Source organism: Choloepus didactylus, chromosome 21 (genome assembly GCF_015220235.1).
Source record: "Choloepus didactylus isolate mChoDid1 chromosome 21, mChoDid1.pri, whole genome shotgun sequence".
Lineage (NCBI taxonomy): Eukaryota > Metazoa > Chordata > Mammalia > Pilosa > Megalonychidae > Choloepus > Choloepus didactylus.
Window position 1 is genome coordinate 36,726,991 of NC_051327.1, and position 17,357 is coordinate 36,744,347.

Consider the following 17,357-nt stretch of genomic DNA (forward strand, 5'->3'; position numbering starts at 1 on the left):
GCGAGCAGGGCGGGAATCAGGAATCTGCAAGTCCCTGCTATTCAAAAGTATATAGGTATTGAGAGCCAGTGAAGAGGGATACAAAAAATGCATTTTTAAGATCTAAGACTGAAAACCTGAATGCAAATGGGCTATTTGGAGGGCTACCCCTGGGATGCCTTCATTCCCTACAGACGGGTTTATTTGCTTAAGTATCTTCTTTGGGATGCTAAGAAGCCTTGATTTAGTAAAGGCCTCGGGGCAAACAAGGGGTTAACACTAGCAGGGTTTACTAGTCTCTAGGGTGGCCTCCAGGGGGTCACTCCCTAGAAAGGGAGTGGGGGCATTCAGGAAGCAAGAACACCTAGAATGTTTTTGTTTACAAAGGAGAGGGGTAGTGAAGGTTCTAAGTTCTAGCCTTACTATTAACTCCCCTAACTAGGCAAGTCCAAGTGGAGGTAGCCCAGCGTGGCAGTTCAGGACATAGTGGCTCCAGGGTTAATTAAGAAATTAATAATCTTACCTGCCTCATCAAGTGTCACCTGGGGCTCCTCTAGGTTGATGGTTGGATGTGAAGTCAGCAGAGCCATACACACCCTTGGGCACCTTCAGAGGGGCTGTCCTGCCCCCACTTCGGGAGACGCTGCAGTCCCTGCACCCAATGCCCATGGTGGTAGCACCGGGGGCAAGGCCCTGGTGGGTCTGGAGGTCGAGGGTTGTCTCGAGGTTTCTGGCACTCTGTCTGCCAGTAGCCTCCTGACCTACAGTGGAAGGCAGGCCCTCGAGGCTGGGAGCCAGGTTCGGGTGACCTTGAGGGACAGGGATGGAGAAACTGGGCCTGCTCTCTGGTCTGCTTGCCTCCCTTTGCCTTCTCCTCCTCATTGGCCTTGTCCTGACTGTCAAAGATAAAAAGGTGGTTTTTGACCGATCGTTAGTGGGAGTTTGTAGCCCCATGGACAGTGTCACGGCCCAAGAGGGCTTCTGTAGCCAAAGGTCTAAAGAAAGCACCGGACACGTTCTGAGACATGAGCTTTTATTATAGGGCTTACCTACAGGATGGGGAAGTTGAGTCACGTTGCCCTGAATTCAGGAGCTTCTCTGAATGGCGGCGGGTTCAGAGCTCAACGTGAAGATACTCCAGCACTTTGAGGGGGGAGGGGGCCAAATAAGCTGGTTATAGGGGCTCGACCTTCCAATGGGCATGAGAGCATAAGGTGGGCTTGCAACACAGGGAGGGATTGATTGTAATCAACAGGGAGGAGGGGAGGATTATAGATCATCTTGTAGATAACAGTATCTCAGGGAGTCTCAGGGAGGAGGTGGTTATAGATTATATTTAGACAAGGAGAGTAGGTCAAACATTAACTGTCCTAGGTCAAGCAAACTGCTGTGTGCAGTCTTCAAGACACTTGGGGGCCCAGGATTGCCACTAAGAGCTTTTGCAGCTTTCTCCGAATATCGGGCAGACTGGCTCATGAAATGAGCCTGGGCTGACATAGGTATACTTTTAAGAGCCTCCACCAGCCTTGCCTGGAACTGGGCCGGGTTTCCCTCTTTCTCCTGAGTGGTCTCCTTTAGCTTGTTACAATTAACTGGCTTGGTGGTATGTTTTCTTCATGCCTTTTTTATTGAGATATATTCACACACAATCCTCCATGGTATACAATCAACTGTTCACAGTACCATTATATAGTTGTGTATTCATCACCCCAATCTATTTTTGAACATTTTCCTTATACCAGAAAGAATCAGAATAAGACTAAAAAATAAAAAAAAAGAACACCCAAACCATCCCCCCCCATCCCACCCTATTTTTCATTTAGTTTTTGTCCCCATTTTTCCACTCATCCATCCATACACTGGATAAACACCTTTTAAAACTTGCAAACAAGTTTTAAAAGGTGTTCTGGCCTGCAGGGGATGGCCTGGTAGGAGGGCCAAGGAACACACCAGGAACGGAGCATGATTTAAACTTCACTATGGGGACTTACACGAGTGAAGCAGGAAGTCAGGCAAGCTGCTCTGGTGGCGGTGGCCAGATCAGAGTTCAGGGTGAAGTACTCTGCAATTAGGTGGGAATTAGCAAGGCCAGTTATAGGTGCCTGAAACAAAGACATTCCAAAGAGTATGAGGACAGAGGTACATGAAGGGGCGAGGTGTTTTGACATAGGGGAAAGATTAACTGTTCTAGTTGGCTAATGCTGCCAGAATGCAAAACACCAGAGATGGATTGGCTTTTATAAAAGGGTGTTTATTTGGTCACACAGTTACAGTCTTAAGGCCATAAAGTGTCCAAGGTAACACATCAACAATCAGGTACCTTCACTGGAGGATGGCCAATGGTGTCCGGAAAACCTCTGTTAGCTGGGAAGGCATGTGGCTGGCATCTGCTCCAAAGTTCTGGTTTCAAAATGGCTTTCTCCAAGGACGTTCCTTTCCAGGCTTCAGCTCCTCAAAAATGTCACTCTTAGTTGCTCTTGGGCATTTGTCCTCTCTTAGCTTCTCCAGAGCAAGAGTCTGCTTTCAATGGCTGTATTCAAACTGTCTCTCATCTGCAGCTCCTGTGCTTTCTTCAAAGTGTCCCTCTTGGCTGTAGCTCCTCTTCAAAAGTTTACTCTCAGCTTCACTGAGTTCCTTCTGTTTGTCAGCTCATTTATGTGGCTCCACTAATCAAGGCCCCCCCTAAATGGGTGGGGCCATGCCTCCATAGAAATTATCTCATCAGAGTTATCACCTACAGTTAGGTGGGGCACATCTCCATGGAAACACTCAAAGAATTACAATCTGATTAACACTGATAGGTCTGCCCACACAAGATTACACCAAAGATAATGGCATTTGGGGGACATAATACATTCAAACTGACACATTAACTCTCCTCAGAGTGTCAGACAATGCCACAAGCACTCTGGAGAAGAGCAAGCAAGGGCTAATGTCCTACCCAGAGGAGAGCCTGGTGCCCAGCTTACACTGACCATCCCTCATTCCTTAGGGAGGCTGCCTTAAACGTTAGCTGACTTAGGTCACGCAGGCTGCTGTGTGCTTTTTGGATTGCACAGAGTGTCAGGGAGAGGCCTGGGTCTTGGGTTCCCACCAAAGGGGATCATTAAGAACTTCTTTTCTAACAGACATTGAGATGTGGGCATAACATGAGTGACAAGTCATTTTCAGGTCCTTGTTTTGATTAAGAGCCATAAACATAGGGAATTTCTGACTACTTGCCTTGTCTTTTTGAGAGTCCCATTGGAGGGCTATGCTCCCCTATCAATGAGCTTATATTGACTGTTGGCATTTCCCATTTTCCCTGGAAAAGGAAACCGAGGAGCCTCACTAGCACTGGTGTGACCACATGGCATCCAACATCCCCAGATGATCCTCCCCAGGAGATGTCTAGACCTACACCCCCGAGGTGGGGGCGCTCGCCCCACCTGAGAGAAGTCTCGGACAACGCTTCAGGAATACCTTCGTCCGCTACGTTTCCTGTTTCCTGAGGGCTAAAGAGCCAGCGTGCTCCAGAAGGGAAGCTTTATATTTGGCCACAAAGTGTCTCGATAGGGACTAAACCATCAAGGCCTGGAGAGGAGACATTCCTGTTGGAAAATACTCAATTCCCACGAGCATAGGCCACAGGTGACTCCCTAGAATATTAAGAACACTTTGTTTGGTACAAGAATCCTTAGCCCGGAATCCTGTGTTACAGAAGATGGAATGTTTCAGAAGGCATCGAAAGCCAGACAGAGGAGAAAGAGGGAGATTCTCATGGAGGCCGGGAGAAGACTTCAGTGGAAGAGGTGAAAAGAGGAGCAGATTCACCAGGAGGGTCTGAGTCCCCAGCAAGAAGGAAAGGAGACAGTGTGGGGAAGTCTCAGAGAGCTGAGAGAGGAGAGAGAGAGAGAGACAGAGAGAGAGAGAGAGACAGAGAGAGAGAGAGAAAGAGAGAGAGAGAAACGGGGGGACTTGATTTGACTTCCATTGGACTCCTACATGATGTAGGGAAAAGTACCCAGATTCCTAGAGACACAGAAGCGAAGCAAGAAGAAAAGTGAAAACATGTGGCTAAGCCTCCCAGTTAATAGCTGTGACTCACCAGTACAGAGTGTCGGTGACGAGATGTGCCTCCTTGCTCAAAGAAAGGTCATGAGGAGGGAGTTCCTGACAGTTCTGCTGGGCATAACATAATTTGCAAGAGCCTTCATGGGTATAAAGCAAGCCATAAAAAGCTGTACATAAGGAATTTCCTGCCACTTTCCTTTCCTTTTACAAAAGAGATCTAAATGGAAGATAGGGTTATCGTTGACTATCCCCTACATGGGCCAATGCTGGCCATCCTCCAGGTGATATTGTGGCCAGGCAGTATTGCAGTAGAAAATAAGTTTTTTCTTTTTAGTTCTGTGGTGAGGAGCCTATCCCACTTTTGTAGTGGATGGCCCAAGGGACCGTCAGCTGGAATACTGGAAGCACCACTCATTTCTAAAGGAGAGAAAAAGAAAAAGGGAGATTTTCAGTACTGGTGCCAGGTGTCCCAGGTCACTGGCCTGCTGTTCCAAGATGGGTTTAAACTCCTACCCCCAGGCGTCCCCAGATCCCTGAAGGTCTCAGGAGATGCATGGCCCAATACCATCCTGACATTCCTGAGCCGACCTTCTCATCCCCCAGGGTGCCTGTGCTTCCAGGTTACTGCCTAGGAGAACAGAAAGGATTTCCCACCAACAAAGAAACTCTAAGGAGGGAATCTCCCCAGGCCTTGCCATAATTGGGCTAGAGGCAAAGAAACTGGGCTCCCTTCCAGGGGAGATGTCCTGGGAAAGACCAGGTACACAATAAAATGTGGCTGACGACACTTTTCAGACAATTCCCGGGGTCTGGGTATGGACATTCTAGAGGACAGAGCCAGGAGTGAGGCTCCCTCCATCCCTTGTAGCATAGGTATATTTTTCAAGAAAACTAACACACACCCAACAGCGAAATGAGGCTAGCCAATGGATTCCCCCTGTCCCAGGTGGAACTCGAAGGCGGGCTGAGGGCAGGACATGCTGGAACTCGAGATGTGTTAGTGGACAAAGAGTTGGAAAGAGCCAGAGAGAAAAGGTAAGAAACTGGTCATGACAGCAGTGCTGTGAGCAAGCAGAGAGCCAGAGGGCCTGCATGCTCACTACAAGGAGATCAAGGTGGCTTATGGGCTCTCAATGGAGCACAGCTCAGCTTGGACTCACCCCAGTCAGAGTAGCTGGGACTTTCACTTACCCTGTGAAGTCACTCCTGGCTGGCTCGCCAAGACACAGGCTTCGGGTTTGAGCCCCTTTTGCTGGTCTGCGGGCTCAGGAAGGAGCCAGGACACAGAGCTGTAAGAAGCAGCCCCATCTCCGTCCCTGGGGCTGTGCTTCAAGCCCTGGAGGCAGAATAACCTGGGGGAAGGAGATCCAGGCTCAGGCAGGCACTTGGAGATTGACATGGGGAAGGTTGGGATGGGAACCTGGCTTGACCATGCCCTGGTGGGTAGCCTTGGGATATCCCTTTTCAGCCTCAGTCCTGGCATTTGTAAAATGGGTCCAGCCCTCCCCATACCTGGCAGGGATGATGTACGGATTAGAGAAAACACTGGTGCAACACCCTGCATGGACTGCAACATTTTAAAAACATGCTTTTTTATGGAAAATGTAAGCAAATATAAAAATAAAGAGCATAATAAGCTGCCATGTGCCCATCACCCTGATTCAAAATTCTCAAACTCCCATCCTGTCTTGTTGCCTCTAAACCTTATCTACTCCCTTCTTCTGTATGTTTCCTTAAAATTTTTATCATAACATATATACAACATAACTTTTCAAGCATATAATTCAGCTGTGTTAATTACAGTCACAATGTCTGCTTGCATGGGCACCTCAGAGATATTGTAAGTTCAATTCCAGATCACCACAATAAAGTGAGTCACAGGAGTTTTTTTGTTTCCTAGCACATATAAGAGTAACATTTACACTATACTGTAGTCTATTAAGTGTGCAATAGCATTATGTCTAAAAAATGTACATACCTTAATTAAAAATACTTTATTGCTAAAAAATGCTAGCCATCACCTGAGCCTTCAGCAAATCATAATCTTTTTGCTGGTGGAGGGTCTTGTCTTGACGTGGATGGATACTGACTGATAGGGTGGTGGTTGCTGAAGTTGGGGTGGCTGTGGGAATTTCTTAAAATTAGACAACAATGAAGCTTGCTGCATTGATTGACTCTTCCTTTCATGAAAGGTTTCTCTGTGGCATGTGATAATGTTTAATAGCATTTTATCCACAGTAGAACCTCTCAAAACCTCCTGCTGCTTTATCAACTAAGTTGAGGGAATATTCTAAATCCTTTGTTGTCATTTCAACAATATTCACAGCTTCTTCACCAGGAGTAGGTTTTATCTCAAGAAACCACTTTTTTTCTCATCCATAAGAAGCAACACCTCATTCATTCAAGTTTTATCATGAAATTGTAGCAATTCAGACAAATCTTCAGGCTCTGTTTCTAATTCTAGTTCTTTTGCTATTTCCACTGCATCTGCAGTTACTTCCTCCATGGAAGTCTTGAGCCCCTCAAAGTCATCCATGAATGTCAGACTCAACTTCTTCCAAACTTCTGTTAAAGTTGATATTTTGACTTCCTTCCATGATCACAAATGTTCTTAATGGCATCTAGAATGGCGAATCCTTTCCAGGTTTCAATTTACTTTGTCCAGATCCATCAGAGTCATACCAGTCCATGGCAGCTAAATGTATTTCTTATATAGCAAGACTTGAAAGTCAAAATTACTTCTGGATCCATGGGCTGCAGAATGGTTGTTGTTTAGTCGGCATGAAAACATCAATCGCATTACACATTGCCATCAGAGCTTTGGGTGACCAGATGCATTGTCAATAAGCAGTAATATTTTGAAAGGAATCTTTTTTTTTTTTTTTTTTTTTTTTTTTGGAACAGTAGGTCTCCATGGTAGGCTTCAAATATTCAGTAAACTATGTTATAAACAGATGGGCTGTGATCCAGGCTTTGTTGTTCCATTTATAGAGCACAGGCAGAGTAGATTTAGCATAATTCTTAAGGACCCTAGAATTTTTGGAATAGCAGATGAGCATTGGCTTCAACTTAATGTCACCAGCTGCATTAGCCCCTCACAAGAGAGTCAGCTGGTCCTTTGAAGCTTTGAAGCCAGACATTGTCTTCTCCTCTCCAGCTATGAAAGTCCTAGATGACATCTTCTTCCAATATAAGGCTGTCTCGTCTACACTGAAAATCTATTGTTTGGTGCAGCCACCTTCATCAATGATCATAGCTAGATCTTCTAGATAACTGGCTACAGCTTCTATATCAGCACTTACTGCTTCACCTTGTACTTTTATGATATGGAGATGGTGTGCCAGTTTGAAATTGTTATGTACCCCAGGAAAGGCCGTGTTCTTTTAATCCAGTCTTGTGGATGTGGACTTATTGTGGGTGGGACCTTTTGATTAGGTTGTTTCCATGGAGATGTGACCCACCCAACTGTGGGTGAGACCTTTGATTAAATTATTTCCATGGAGGTGTTGACTCCATCCATTCAGGGTAGGTCTTGATTAGTTTACCAGAGTCTTTAAGAGAGCTGAGAGCCCATACAGACCCAGACACTTGGAGATGCTGGGAGATGCAGACAGAAGGACGTTTGGAGATGCTAAGCTAAAAGATGAAGCCCAGAGTTTGCCCTGGAGAAGCTAAGAGAGGACCCCCCAGATGCTTAGAGAGAAATGCCCTGAGAGAACAAGCAAGGATGCACAGATGCTGAGAGAGAGAAGCTAAGAGGGACAGAAGCCCAGAGACATTTTGGAGAAAGCCATTTTGAAACCAGAACCCAGGAGCAAAGGACCAGCAGACTCCAGCCATTTGCTTTCCCAGCTGACAGAGGTGTTCCGGATACCATCGGCCTTCCTTCAGTGAAGGTTCCTCTTGTTGATGCCTTAGTTTGAACACTTTTATGGCCTTAGAATTGTAAATTTGTAACCTAATGAATCCCCTTTATAAAAGCCAATCTATTTCTGGTATTTTGCATAACAGCAACAGAACCGGAACAGATAGCTTCCTCCCTTCAACCTCATGAACCAACCTCTGCTAGCTTTACAGTTTTCTTTTGAAGCTTCCTCACCTCTCTCAGCCTTCCTAGACTTGAAGAGAGTTAGGGCCTTTCTCTGGGTTAGGCTTTGACTCAAGGAAATGTTGTGGCTGGTTTGATCTTCTATCCAGACCACTCAAACTTTCTCCATATCAGCGACAAGGCTGTTTTGCTCTCTTCTCATTTGTCTGTTCACTGGAGTGGCAATTTTAATTTCCTTCATGAGGTTTTCCTTTGCATTCACAACTTGGCTAACTAGCACAAGAGGAGCTTTCGGCCTGCCCCAGCTTTCGACATGCCTTCCTCACTAAGTTTAATCATTTCTCGCTTTTGATTTAAAGTGGTCCTTTCAGGTGAACACTCAGAGGCCGTTGTTCGTTTATTAACTGGCTCTTTCAACACTGTGATTCAGGGAATAGGGAGGCCCGAAGTTGGGGGGAACAGCTAGCCAGTGGAGGAGTCAGAACACAGGGCGCCCCCAAACAATGACAACAGTACATCAAAGATCACAGATCACACATCACAGGTCTAATAACAGAGATCACAGATATAATAATAATGAAAAAGTTTGAAATGCTGCAAGAATTGCCGAAATGACACAGAGGCAAGAAGTGGGCACATGCTGTTGGAAAAATGGCACCAAGATACTTGCTCAACTCAGGGTTGCCACAAACCTTCAATCAGCAAAAAATGCAATCTCTGGGAAGCACAATAGAGAAGCACAATAAGACGAGATATGCCTGTAATTTTGAAGCAAACCCCAACATCTTATCATTTGATCTTAGAATTTTAGTGTCTACCTCTGCAAAAGGACCCTTTTTTCCTTTCCTTTTTTTCTTGTTTTAGTAGACTGTAGTTTTTAGAGCAGTTTTAAGTTCTCAGAAAAACAAAAGGGACTCTAAGAAAAAAAAAAAAAAAACCACAGGCAACCCCACACTTAGAGGTATACCAAAGAGAAGTGAAAACCATACATTCACACAAAAATCTATAGGCATGTGTTCATACCAGCCTTATTCACAATAGGCCAAAAGTGGAAAAAAACTCAGTGTCCATCAGTGGATGAATGAATGGATAAATGAAATATGGGTATATTCATACAATGGAATATTATTTGGCCAGGAAAAGAAATGAGGTACTGAGACCTACTGTGACGTGGATGAAACTTGAAAACACGCTCAGAGAATGAAGCCAGAACCAAAAGCCCCACATTGTATGACTCTCTTTTATGTGAAGTGCCCGACGTGGGCAAATCCACAGAGGGACAGAAGGCAGATGAGTGTGCCTGGGGCAGGGGTAGGGGCAGTGGGGACTAACTGCTAATCGGTACGGGGTTTCTTTTTGGGGTGATGAAAATGTTCCAGAATTTGATAGTGGTGATGGTTGCCCAGCTTTGTGGATACACTACAAAACACTGAATTGTGTACTGTGCCAGTTTGTATATATTATGTCCCCCAGAAAAAGCCATATTCTTTAATGGAGTCTTGTGGGGGCAGACGTATTAGTGTGGATGGGTTGGAACCTATCAGTTCAGTGTCCATGGAGATGTGACCCACACAACTGTAGGTGATGACTCTGGATAATTTCCTTGGAGGTGTGGCCCCACCCATTCAGCATGGGCCTTGATTAGTTTGTGGAGCACTATATAAGCTCAGACAGAAGGAGCGGGCTTGCTACAGCCAAGAGGGACACTTTGAAGAATGCACAGGAGCTGAGAGAGTAGCTGGAGCTGAGACAGACATTTTGAAGACGGCCATTGGAAGCTTATGCAGACATTTTGGAGAACGCCATTTTGAAACGCAACCTGGGGGCAAGCAGACGCCAGCCACGTGCTTTCCCAGCCAACAGGTTTTCCGGATGCCAATGGCCTTTCTCCAGTGAAGGGACCCTTAGTTGATGAACACTTTATAGCCTTAAGACTGTAACTGTGTAACCAAATAAACCCCCTTTTACAAAAGCCAATCCATTTCTGGTGTTTTGCATTCCGGCAGCATTAGCAAACTAGAACATACACTTTTAAAAAGCTGAACTTTATAGTATGTGAATTGCTCAATTTTAACAAGCCACGATGTCACCATCATGCCTGAAAAATTAACAATACTCGTTAATATCCAGATCTTGTTTGACATTCAGTCAGGGTTGGGACCCCGATTGTCTAAGTATTTTTATTTCCCACGGTTTGTTGAAATCAGCATGTTAATAAGGTCCACCTGTTGCATGTGACCGATCAGTGAACAGATCTCTACACCAGGAGGTCCCCTCCCCCACTCTTTGTCGCAGGATGGGTGCTGGCCACCCTTTGCTTCTTCCCGCAGTCCGTGCTCTGGTGTTTGCATCCCTGGGGTGGGAGACCCCACACCTCCAGTCTTTGAAAAGCTGGTGTCCTGCCTGGCGACCTGAGTACGTCCACTCCCCACCCCCACGCCCCCTCATCGCCCCCACCTCCTCCATCCCGTCAGGGGCAGCTGTGAAGATTGCAAGCAACTTGTCAGATTAGTATCTGTGCAGGCCTGAGGATGCATGGGAAACAGAGCCAGGAGCCAGGTAAAGAGGAAGGGCTGGGTCTCATCTGCAAACTGCTGAATGGAGGGTGGTGTTTGTTCAGAGACTAGTGGGGTCCCCAGCAAACAAGACCTCCCCCCAAGCCCTGCCTCCTTTCCAACCAGCAGGAGAGTTACCCGGCCCGCAGGCCCTGCCCTGCTCGGAGGTGGAGGAGACCCTCAGCTCTGTCCTCAGCCCGGTAGTTTCCACCTTCAGTCCAACTCCCACCCACGGCGCGGCAGGACCACTGCCCTCCGCCGTCCCATCTCCTGGGACCCCTCTGCTACCTACCCCCAGGCTAGAGTCTCTCTATTCTCGGGACACACCATGGGCTTCCCTCCCCAGGTCCTTGCAGCTGCCGTTACCTCTGCCTCGAAGCTCCTCCCACCCCCACTGATTTTTTTTTTGAACAGTTTTATTCATATACCATACAACCCATCCAAAGTGTGCAACCGATGGCTCTCGGTATAATCACAGGGTTGTGCTTGCATCGCCACAATCAATTTAAGAACATTCTTATTGCTCAAAAAAAAAGACAAAAACAGAATCCCCATATCCCTTATAACCCCATCATCAGTGCTTAGAATTGGTATAGTACCTTGGTTACACTTGTCAAAAGCATATTACTAAAAGAATGTTACTGTTAACTATAGTCCATAGTTTGCATCAGTTGTATTTTTTCCCACACATCACTCTATTATTAAAAGGTGTTAATCTTATGGGCTAAATTCTCTCTGTTCTCAGAAGTGAGAATGTAGAGGCTCAGAGCCACCCTCCTGCACGCCCTCCAAAGACCCACCCAACCACTCTCTCTACCCCTTTGCTTTCTGTTTTAAGTTTTTGAGAGGCCTTCCACTCTCTGTTATCTCTTTTCTCTTTTGCTCTGTCTGGTGGTTTTTATTCTCTCTTAACTAGAATATCAGCTCCTTGAGGGTAGGGCCTGTGTATTGAGTACAGAGCAGGTGAATGAATGAGAGTGAAGGAAGAAGGCCGTAAAGGGTTCATGGCAGCAATTCTCTCCTTTCTTATGGAGGAGAAACTGAGGCCCAGGACAGCTGAGGTCAGAATTTGTACTGGAAGACAGTCCATGGGAGGCCCCACCTTCTGTCACCGGCCCTCTCTTCTCCCCTCCTGAGGGCTCAGTCCCAGCCACAGGATGGAGGAGGATGGGGTGGGAAATGGGCGCAGCTTCTGTAGGAGGTGGGAGAGGGAGGGGTGCAGGGGCAGCTGCACAGACATGAGGGTGGGATCCCCAGGCCTCGTGGGCCCAGACACACCCCAACTGGGGTCACAAGGTTGCCAGATAAAATAAAGGATACCCAGTAAATTTGGATTCGAGACAAAACGACAAATACTTTTTTAGTATAAGTATGCCCCATGTACTACTTGGGACATACTTATACTAAAAAAAATTACCAGCTGTTTTTCTCAAGTTCAAATTTAACTGGGCGTCTTGTATTTTTATTTGCAAAATCTGGCAACTCTACCTGGGGATGATGGGCAGAATCATCTACAGGTGCTAGGTGGATGCATTTGGAGGCCTGCAGGCAGGGAGCACCTGCCCGTGGAAAATGCCGGACCAAGGGCGAGAAGCAGCTGCTGGCCGGTGAATGGCAAGCCTGGGGCTGCAACTTCTGCTTTGCCAGGTGGGGGCCAGGTGCAGCTCAGGGCCTTTCCCAGCCTCAGCTATGATCTTGCCCTTACCACCACCACTGAACCCTCTGTGCCAGCTGCCCTTTGCCTGCAAGATAAAGAGCAAGCCAGAAACATCTGTTCACTTGGAGTCTGGCATGGTCTGCAAGCCACTTATCTGCTCTCTGGCTCCATTTCCCAGCTGTACCCTGGTGATACAGGGCAGTGTGAGGATTGCAAGGCTTGATGGGTATAAAACGCTTAGCACAGTCCCTGCACCCGGCAGGTGTGCACCGAGGTGGTTGCTGCTGCTGCTGTTACTCCTTGGCTCCTCCGGACAGCTTTGCCCATCCTTGCTGAGGCCCCCTTTTCTGGGTTCCTGTGCCGGAAGCTTGCTGGGCTGGGGGAGGTCTCTGTTGGGCTGGCCCTTCTGGAAGGGGACAGGCAGCTGGGCACTTCCCTGGCATGACTGCCAGGCTTTGATGTGACTCACCAGGTCTCCCGAGGAAACAGAAAGTCCAGAGAAAACCTCAAGGGGGAGGACAAGGGGCAGGAATATCAGGCAAAGGCAGGGCCGGGAGAGGGGGTGATGGTTATGGCCCCACATGCTGGATGCTTCTCGGGGCTCTGGCCTCCCCGTCTCAGCAATGGGAAGGCGGCTGGTCCCTCCTATGTCCAGTGGGGGAGGAGCACATGCTAGGCCCCCCCCAGCAGCCGGCAGCCCAGTTGGGCCATCCCCACTGGAGAAGGTGGCATCCGCCGGCCTGGCCCTGCCCAGGCCAGAAACCCCCAAGCCCTTCCCACCCCAGGGCCTTTGCACCTGCTAGTCCCCTGCCAGTGGGGACTTCCCCTCCAGTGTTGCTCAGTGCTGAAAATGTGAGGCCTCCCTCCAGCAGGCCCTCCCAGACCCCACCTCAGACCCCTCTCCACAGTCCAGGATCTAGCCCACAGCCCCACATGTTTTGTTCTCTTCCTAGAACTTTCCACAATCTCTAATTATATTCTTTTGGCTTGGGTTTGGCGATCTCTTTCTGCCCCGTTCCCCACTAGATGATTCTCCCCATGAGAGCCGTGGCTTCCTCTGTCCAGTTGACCTCTGACCCAGCCCAGTGGGGGCCCACCGGGGCACTGGACCAGCGCCGGGTGAGTGAGCAGAGGACACGAGGGCCCTGGGAAATGTGCCCATGCAGGCCAGCAGTGGGGAGCCGGTGTCCAGGCTCCAGGCTTGGCCCTGCAGGGGAGGAAACGAGGTGTGTCCTGGCTGTGTGTCAGCAGGCAGGGAGCCAGCACTTACGGGAAATGTCCTGTTGAGGAGAAATGGCAGTGTTGGGTCTGGCCGGGTCAGGAAAGTTACACATTGTCATCTGGCTGACGCTTAGTTCCAAGGGCTCCCCACTCCCCTTTTCCCATTTACAAATAAACAGACTGAGTTTTGCATTTGTAAAGTACTTTAATGTGGGTCCTGAGAGGCAGCCAAGTGTGGCTGGCTACAAGCAGAGACTCCAGAGTCCACTGGCCTGGGTTCGAGCCTCTGCTCTACCACTTACCAGCTGTGTGACCCGGACAAGTTACTAAACCTCTCTGTGCCTCAGTTTCTGATCTGCAAAGTGAGGATATTGGCCCTTACCTCAAAGGATGGTTGGGAGATATAAATGAGTTAATAATAGTTTATCACTTGCTCAGAACATTGCTTGCACACATTGAGTGTTTGCTAAATAATTTTTATCAGTCTGTTTCCATGACCACGGCAGGAGGTAAGCAAGGTGCAAGAGCTGGTACCCACTTTATAGACTAGGAAACTAAGGCTCAGAGAGATTTTTAAGCAAATGCTCACAGCCAGCATGAGATGAAACCACAAAGAGACCCCGGGTCTCCCACCTCCCGCTCACAGCCTTTCCTACCACACATGCTGATGGGTGGCTTCTGCCAAGCTCCGGATGCCAGATGCAAACTGCTGGCCTGGGGGCCAAATCTGGTCTCCAGAAATGTCAGGGTGGGGCCTGCACGGTTAAAAAAAAATGGAGTTCATGAGTTAATTGGAGTTCATGGAGTTAATCATCAATATTTAAAAGTCAGATGTCACTTTTAAAAAAATTCCATATTGCTGGTTTCTTTTAAGAAACTGGAGGCTAGGGCAAAGCCAGGCCCTCAATACCCCTGGTGGGAGCTGAGCGGGGTCTGTCCCCCTATAGATGGGGACACACCCAGCTGCCAGTTTGCTCACTGACACTCTCTGTCCCCCTCTGGTGAGTTGGCCATGGCTGCTTAAAGCCCACTGTCTCGGCTGGATTCCCAAAAACAGACCCTGCGATGGGGAGTCGTGTGAATGTGGGGTATTAGGCGAGTCCTCAGGGAGGTAGTGGGGAGGGGAGCCACAAAGAGGTCACACAAGGATGTGCTGTTAGGCCCAGTCCTGCAGAAAGTCTCTGGGGGCTCTGAGACAGGGTCAGGCCTCGGTGTCTCCTCCCAGGGGCAAGGCAGCTGGGGTGTCGACACCCTCCCACCCATCAGTCACTCGGCAGGGACGTGAATTTCCAGGCCCCTCTGGCCCTGAGCACCTGCAGCAGAGGGGGTGCTGGCAGCCCCAGGGGTTGTCTCCAGCCCAGAGGTGCAGGTGCTGCTGATGGGAGTGAAAGCTCATGGGGAATGTCGGCAGGTGCTCCGGTTTGCTAATGCTGCTGTTGTGCAAAATACCAGAAATGGATTGGCTTTTATAAAGGGGTTTATTTGGTTACAAAATTACAGTCTTAAGGCCATAAAGTGTCCAAGGTAAGGGGGTACCTTCACTGAAGGATGGCCAATGGTGTCCGGAAAACCTCTGTTGGCTTGGAAGGCTCATGGCTGGCGTCTGCTTGCTGCCAGGTTGTGTTTCAAAATGGTGTTCTCCAAAATGTTGCTCTTGGGGCGTTTGTCCTCTTTTAGCTTCTCTGGAGCAAAAGTCTGCTTTCAAAGGCCGCCTCCAAAATGTCTCTGTAAACTGCAGTTTCTCTCTCAGCTCCTGTGCATTCTTCAAAGTGTCCCTCTTAGCTGTGGCAAGCTCGCTCCTTCTGTCTGAGCTTATATAGTGCTCCAGTAAACTAATCGAGGCCCATGCTGAATGGGCAGGGCTACACCACAGTGGAAATTATCCAATGAAAGATCTTACCCACAGTTGAGTGATCACATCTCCACGGAAACATTAATCAAAAGTCTCCAACCCAAACAACACCAATACATTTCCTGCCCACAATAGACTGCATCAAAGATAATGGCATTTTGGGGTACAGAAGACACCCAAACCAGCACAGCAAGCAATGGGGAGCTGGAGGAGAGACTGCTATTCAGTGGTGTTTTTCTCAGGTGAAAGGAGCAGTAGATGATGATGTAGCAGAAGCAGATAGAATTTCCACAGTAGAATTCAATCATTCTGGAGAATTACCGGCAACAGGGGATAAAGGTGGTAGAGTTGTCATCTTTCAACAGGAGCAGGAGAACAAAATCCGTTCTCATAGCAGAGGAGAATATACTGTTTATAGCCCCTTCCAGAGCCATGAACCAGAGTTTGACTACGTGAAAAGTTTAGAAATAGAAGAGAAGATCCACAAAATTAGGTGGTTGCCCCAGAAAAATGCAGCTCAGTTTTTATTGTCTACCAATGATAAAGCAATAAAATTATGGACAATCAGTGAAAGGGACAAAAGATCAGAAGGCTATAGCTTGAAAGAGGAAGATGGAAGGTATAGAGATCTACTACAATTACTACACATCGGGTACCAGTCTTTAGGCCCACGGATCTAATGGTTGAAGCCAGTCCATGGAGAATTTTTGCCAATGCTCATACATATCACGTCAACGCTATTTCTATAAATAGTGATTATGAAACATATTCATCTGCAGACGATTTGCAGATTAATCTTGGGCATCTGGAAATTACAGACAGAAGTTTTAATACTGTGGATATCAATTCTGCCAATATAGAAGAACTGACACAGGTGATTATGGCAGCAGAATTCCATCCAAACAGCTGTAACATATTTGCATACAGCAGCAGTAAAGGAACTATTAGGTTATGTGACATGAGGGCATCTGCCCTCTGTCATAGACATTCTAAACTGTTTGAAGAACCTGAAGATCCCAGTAACAGGTCATTTTTTTTCTGAAATCATCTCCTCTATTTTTGATGTAAAATTCAGCCATAGTGGTCAATATATGATGACTAGAAACTCTTTGTCAGTCAAAATTTGGGACTTAAATATGGAAAACAGGCCTGTGGAAACCTATCAGGTTCATGAATACCTCAGAAGTAAACTGTGTTCACTGTATGAAAATGACTGCATATTTAGCAAATTTGAATGTTGTTGGAATGGATCTGACAGTGTTGTTAGAACTGGATCTTACAATAATTTCTTCAGAACATTTGACAGGAACACAAAGCGAGATATAACCCTAGAAGCATCGCGGAAAAATAATAAACTTTGCACATTTTTGAAGCCACACAAAGTCTGTGCAAGTGGCAAGCAAAAGAAAGATGAAATAAGTGTTGACAGCCTAGACTTCAACAAGAAAATACACCATACAGCCTGGCACCCGAAGGAAAATACCATTGCTGTAGCAACTACAAACAATCTGTATATATTTTAAGACACAGTGCATTAGGGTTGGTGTTACCAGCAGAAGATCCCACTTCCTGCTTAGCTGAGAGAGTTGAATCTAGTATTCATACCTATAAAAGAGAGAGGTCCATCGTGGCACCCCTTTCCAGTGTTTAACAATGTGCCATTTGACAACACATTTTTATAGCTACCTGAGGAAAGCTCTGTGGCTCCATCACTGTGTTGTTCTCCATGTCTGCTAGCCATTTAGGTAAGGGTTGGGCACTTTTAATTTAAATGACTTCTTCTACCATCTTGCCTACTGGACTAGATTGAACTGTATGAACACTGATTTACTCCACTTTTTATGCCTTCCATTGTGATGACAACACACGGCGAAAGCTTTCAGTCATGCTGTGGGATTTAATTGTGTATCCTCATTACATCATTTATGGGGTACACCCCTCCCCCCCTTTTTAGATTAAATACAGCTCATCCTTACTGTGGCTTGTAGCATT

At 47.2% G+C, this 17,357-nt stretch overlaps 1 protein-coding gene across 1 annotated transcript; it reads left to right on the forward strand.

Annotated features, from left to right (window-relative positions):
* The first annotated feature begins 12,163 nt into the window (after nucleotides 1-12,163).
* On the forward strand, nucleotides 12,164-16,888 carry LOC119517242 (serine/threonine-protein phosphatase 2A 55 kDa regulatory subunit B alpha isoform-like). Its single transcript, XM_037813806.1, is given in 6 exon segments — nucleotides 12,164-12,282; nucleotides 12,471-12,495; nucleotides 13,319-13,411; nucleotides 15,593-15,992; nucleotides 15,995-16,395; nucleotides 16,397-16,888. Coding segments are annotated over 6 exon segments (1,530 nt in total).
* Nucleotides 16,889-17,357: the final 469 nt, after the last annotated feature.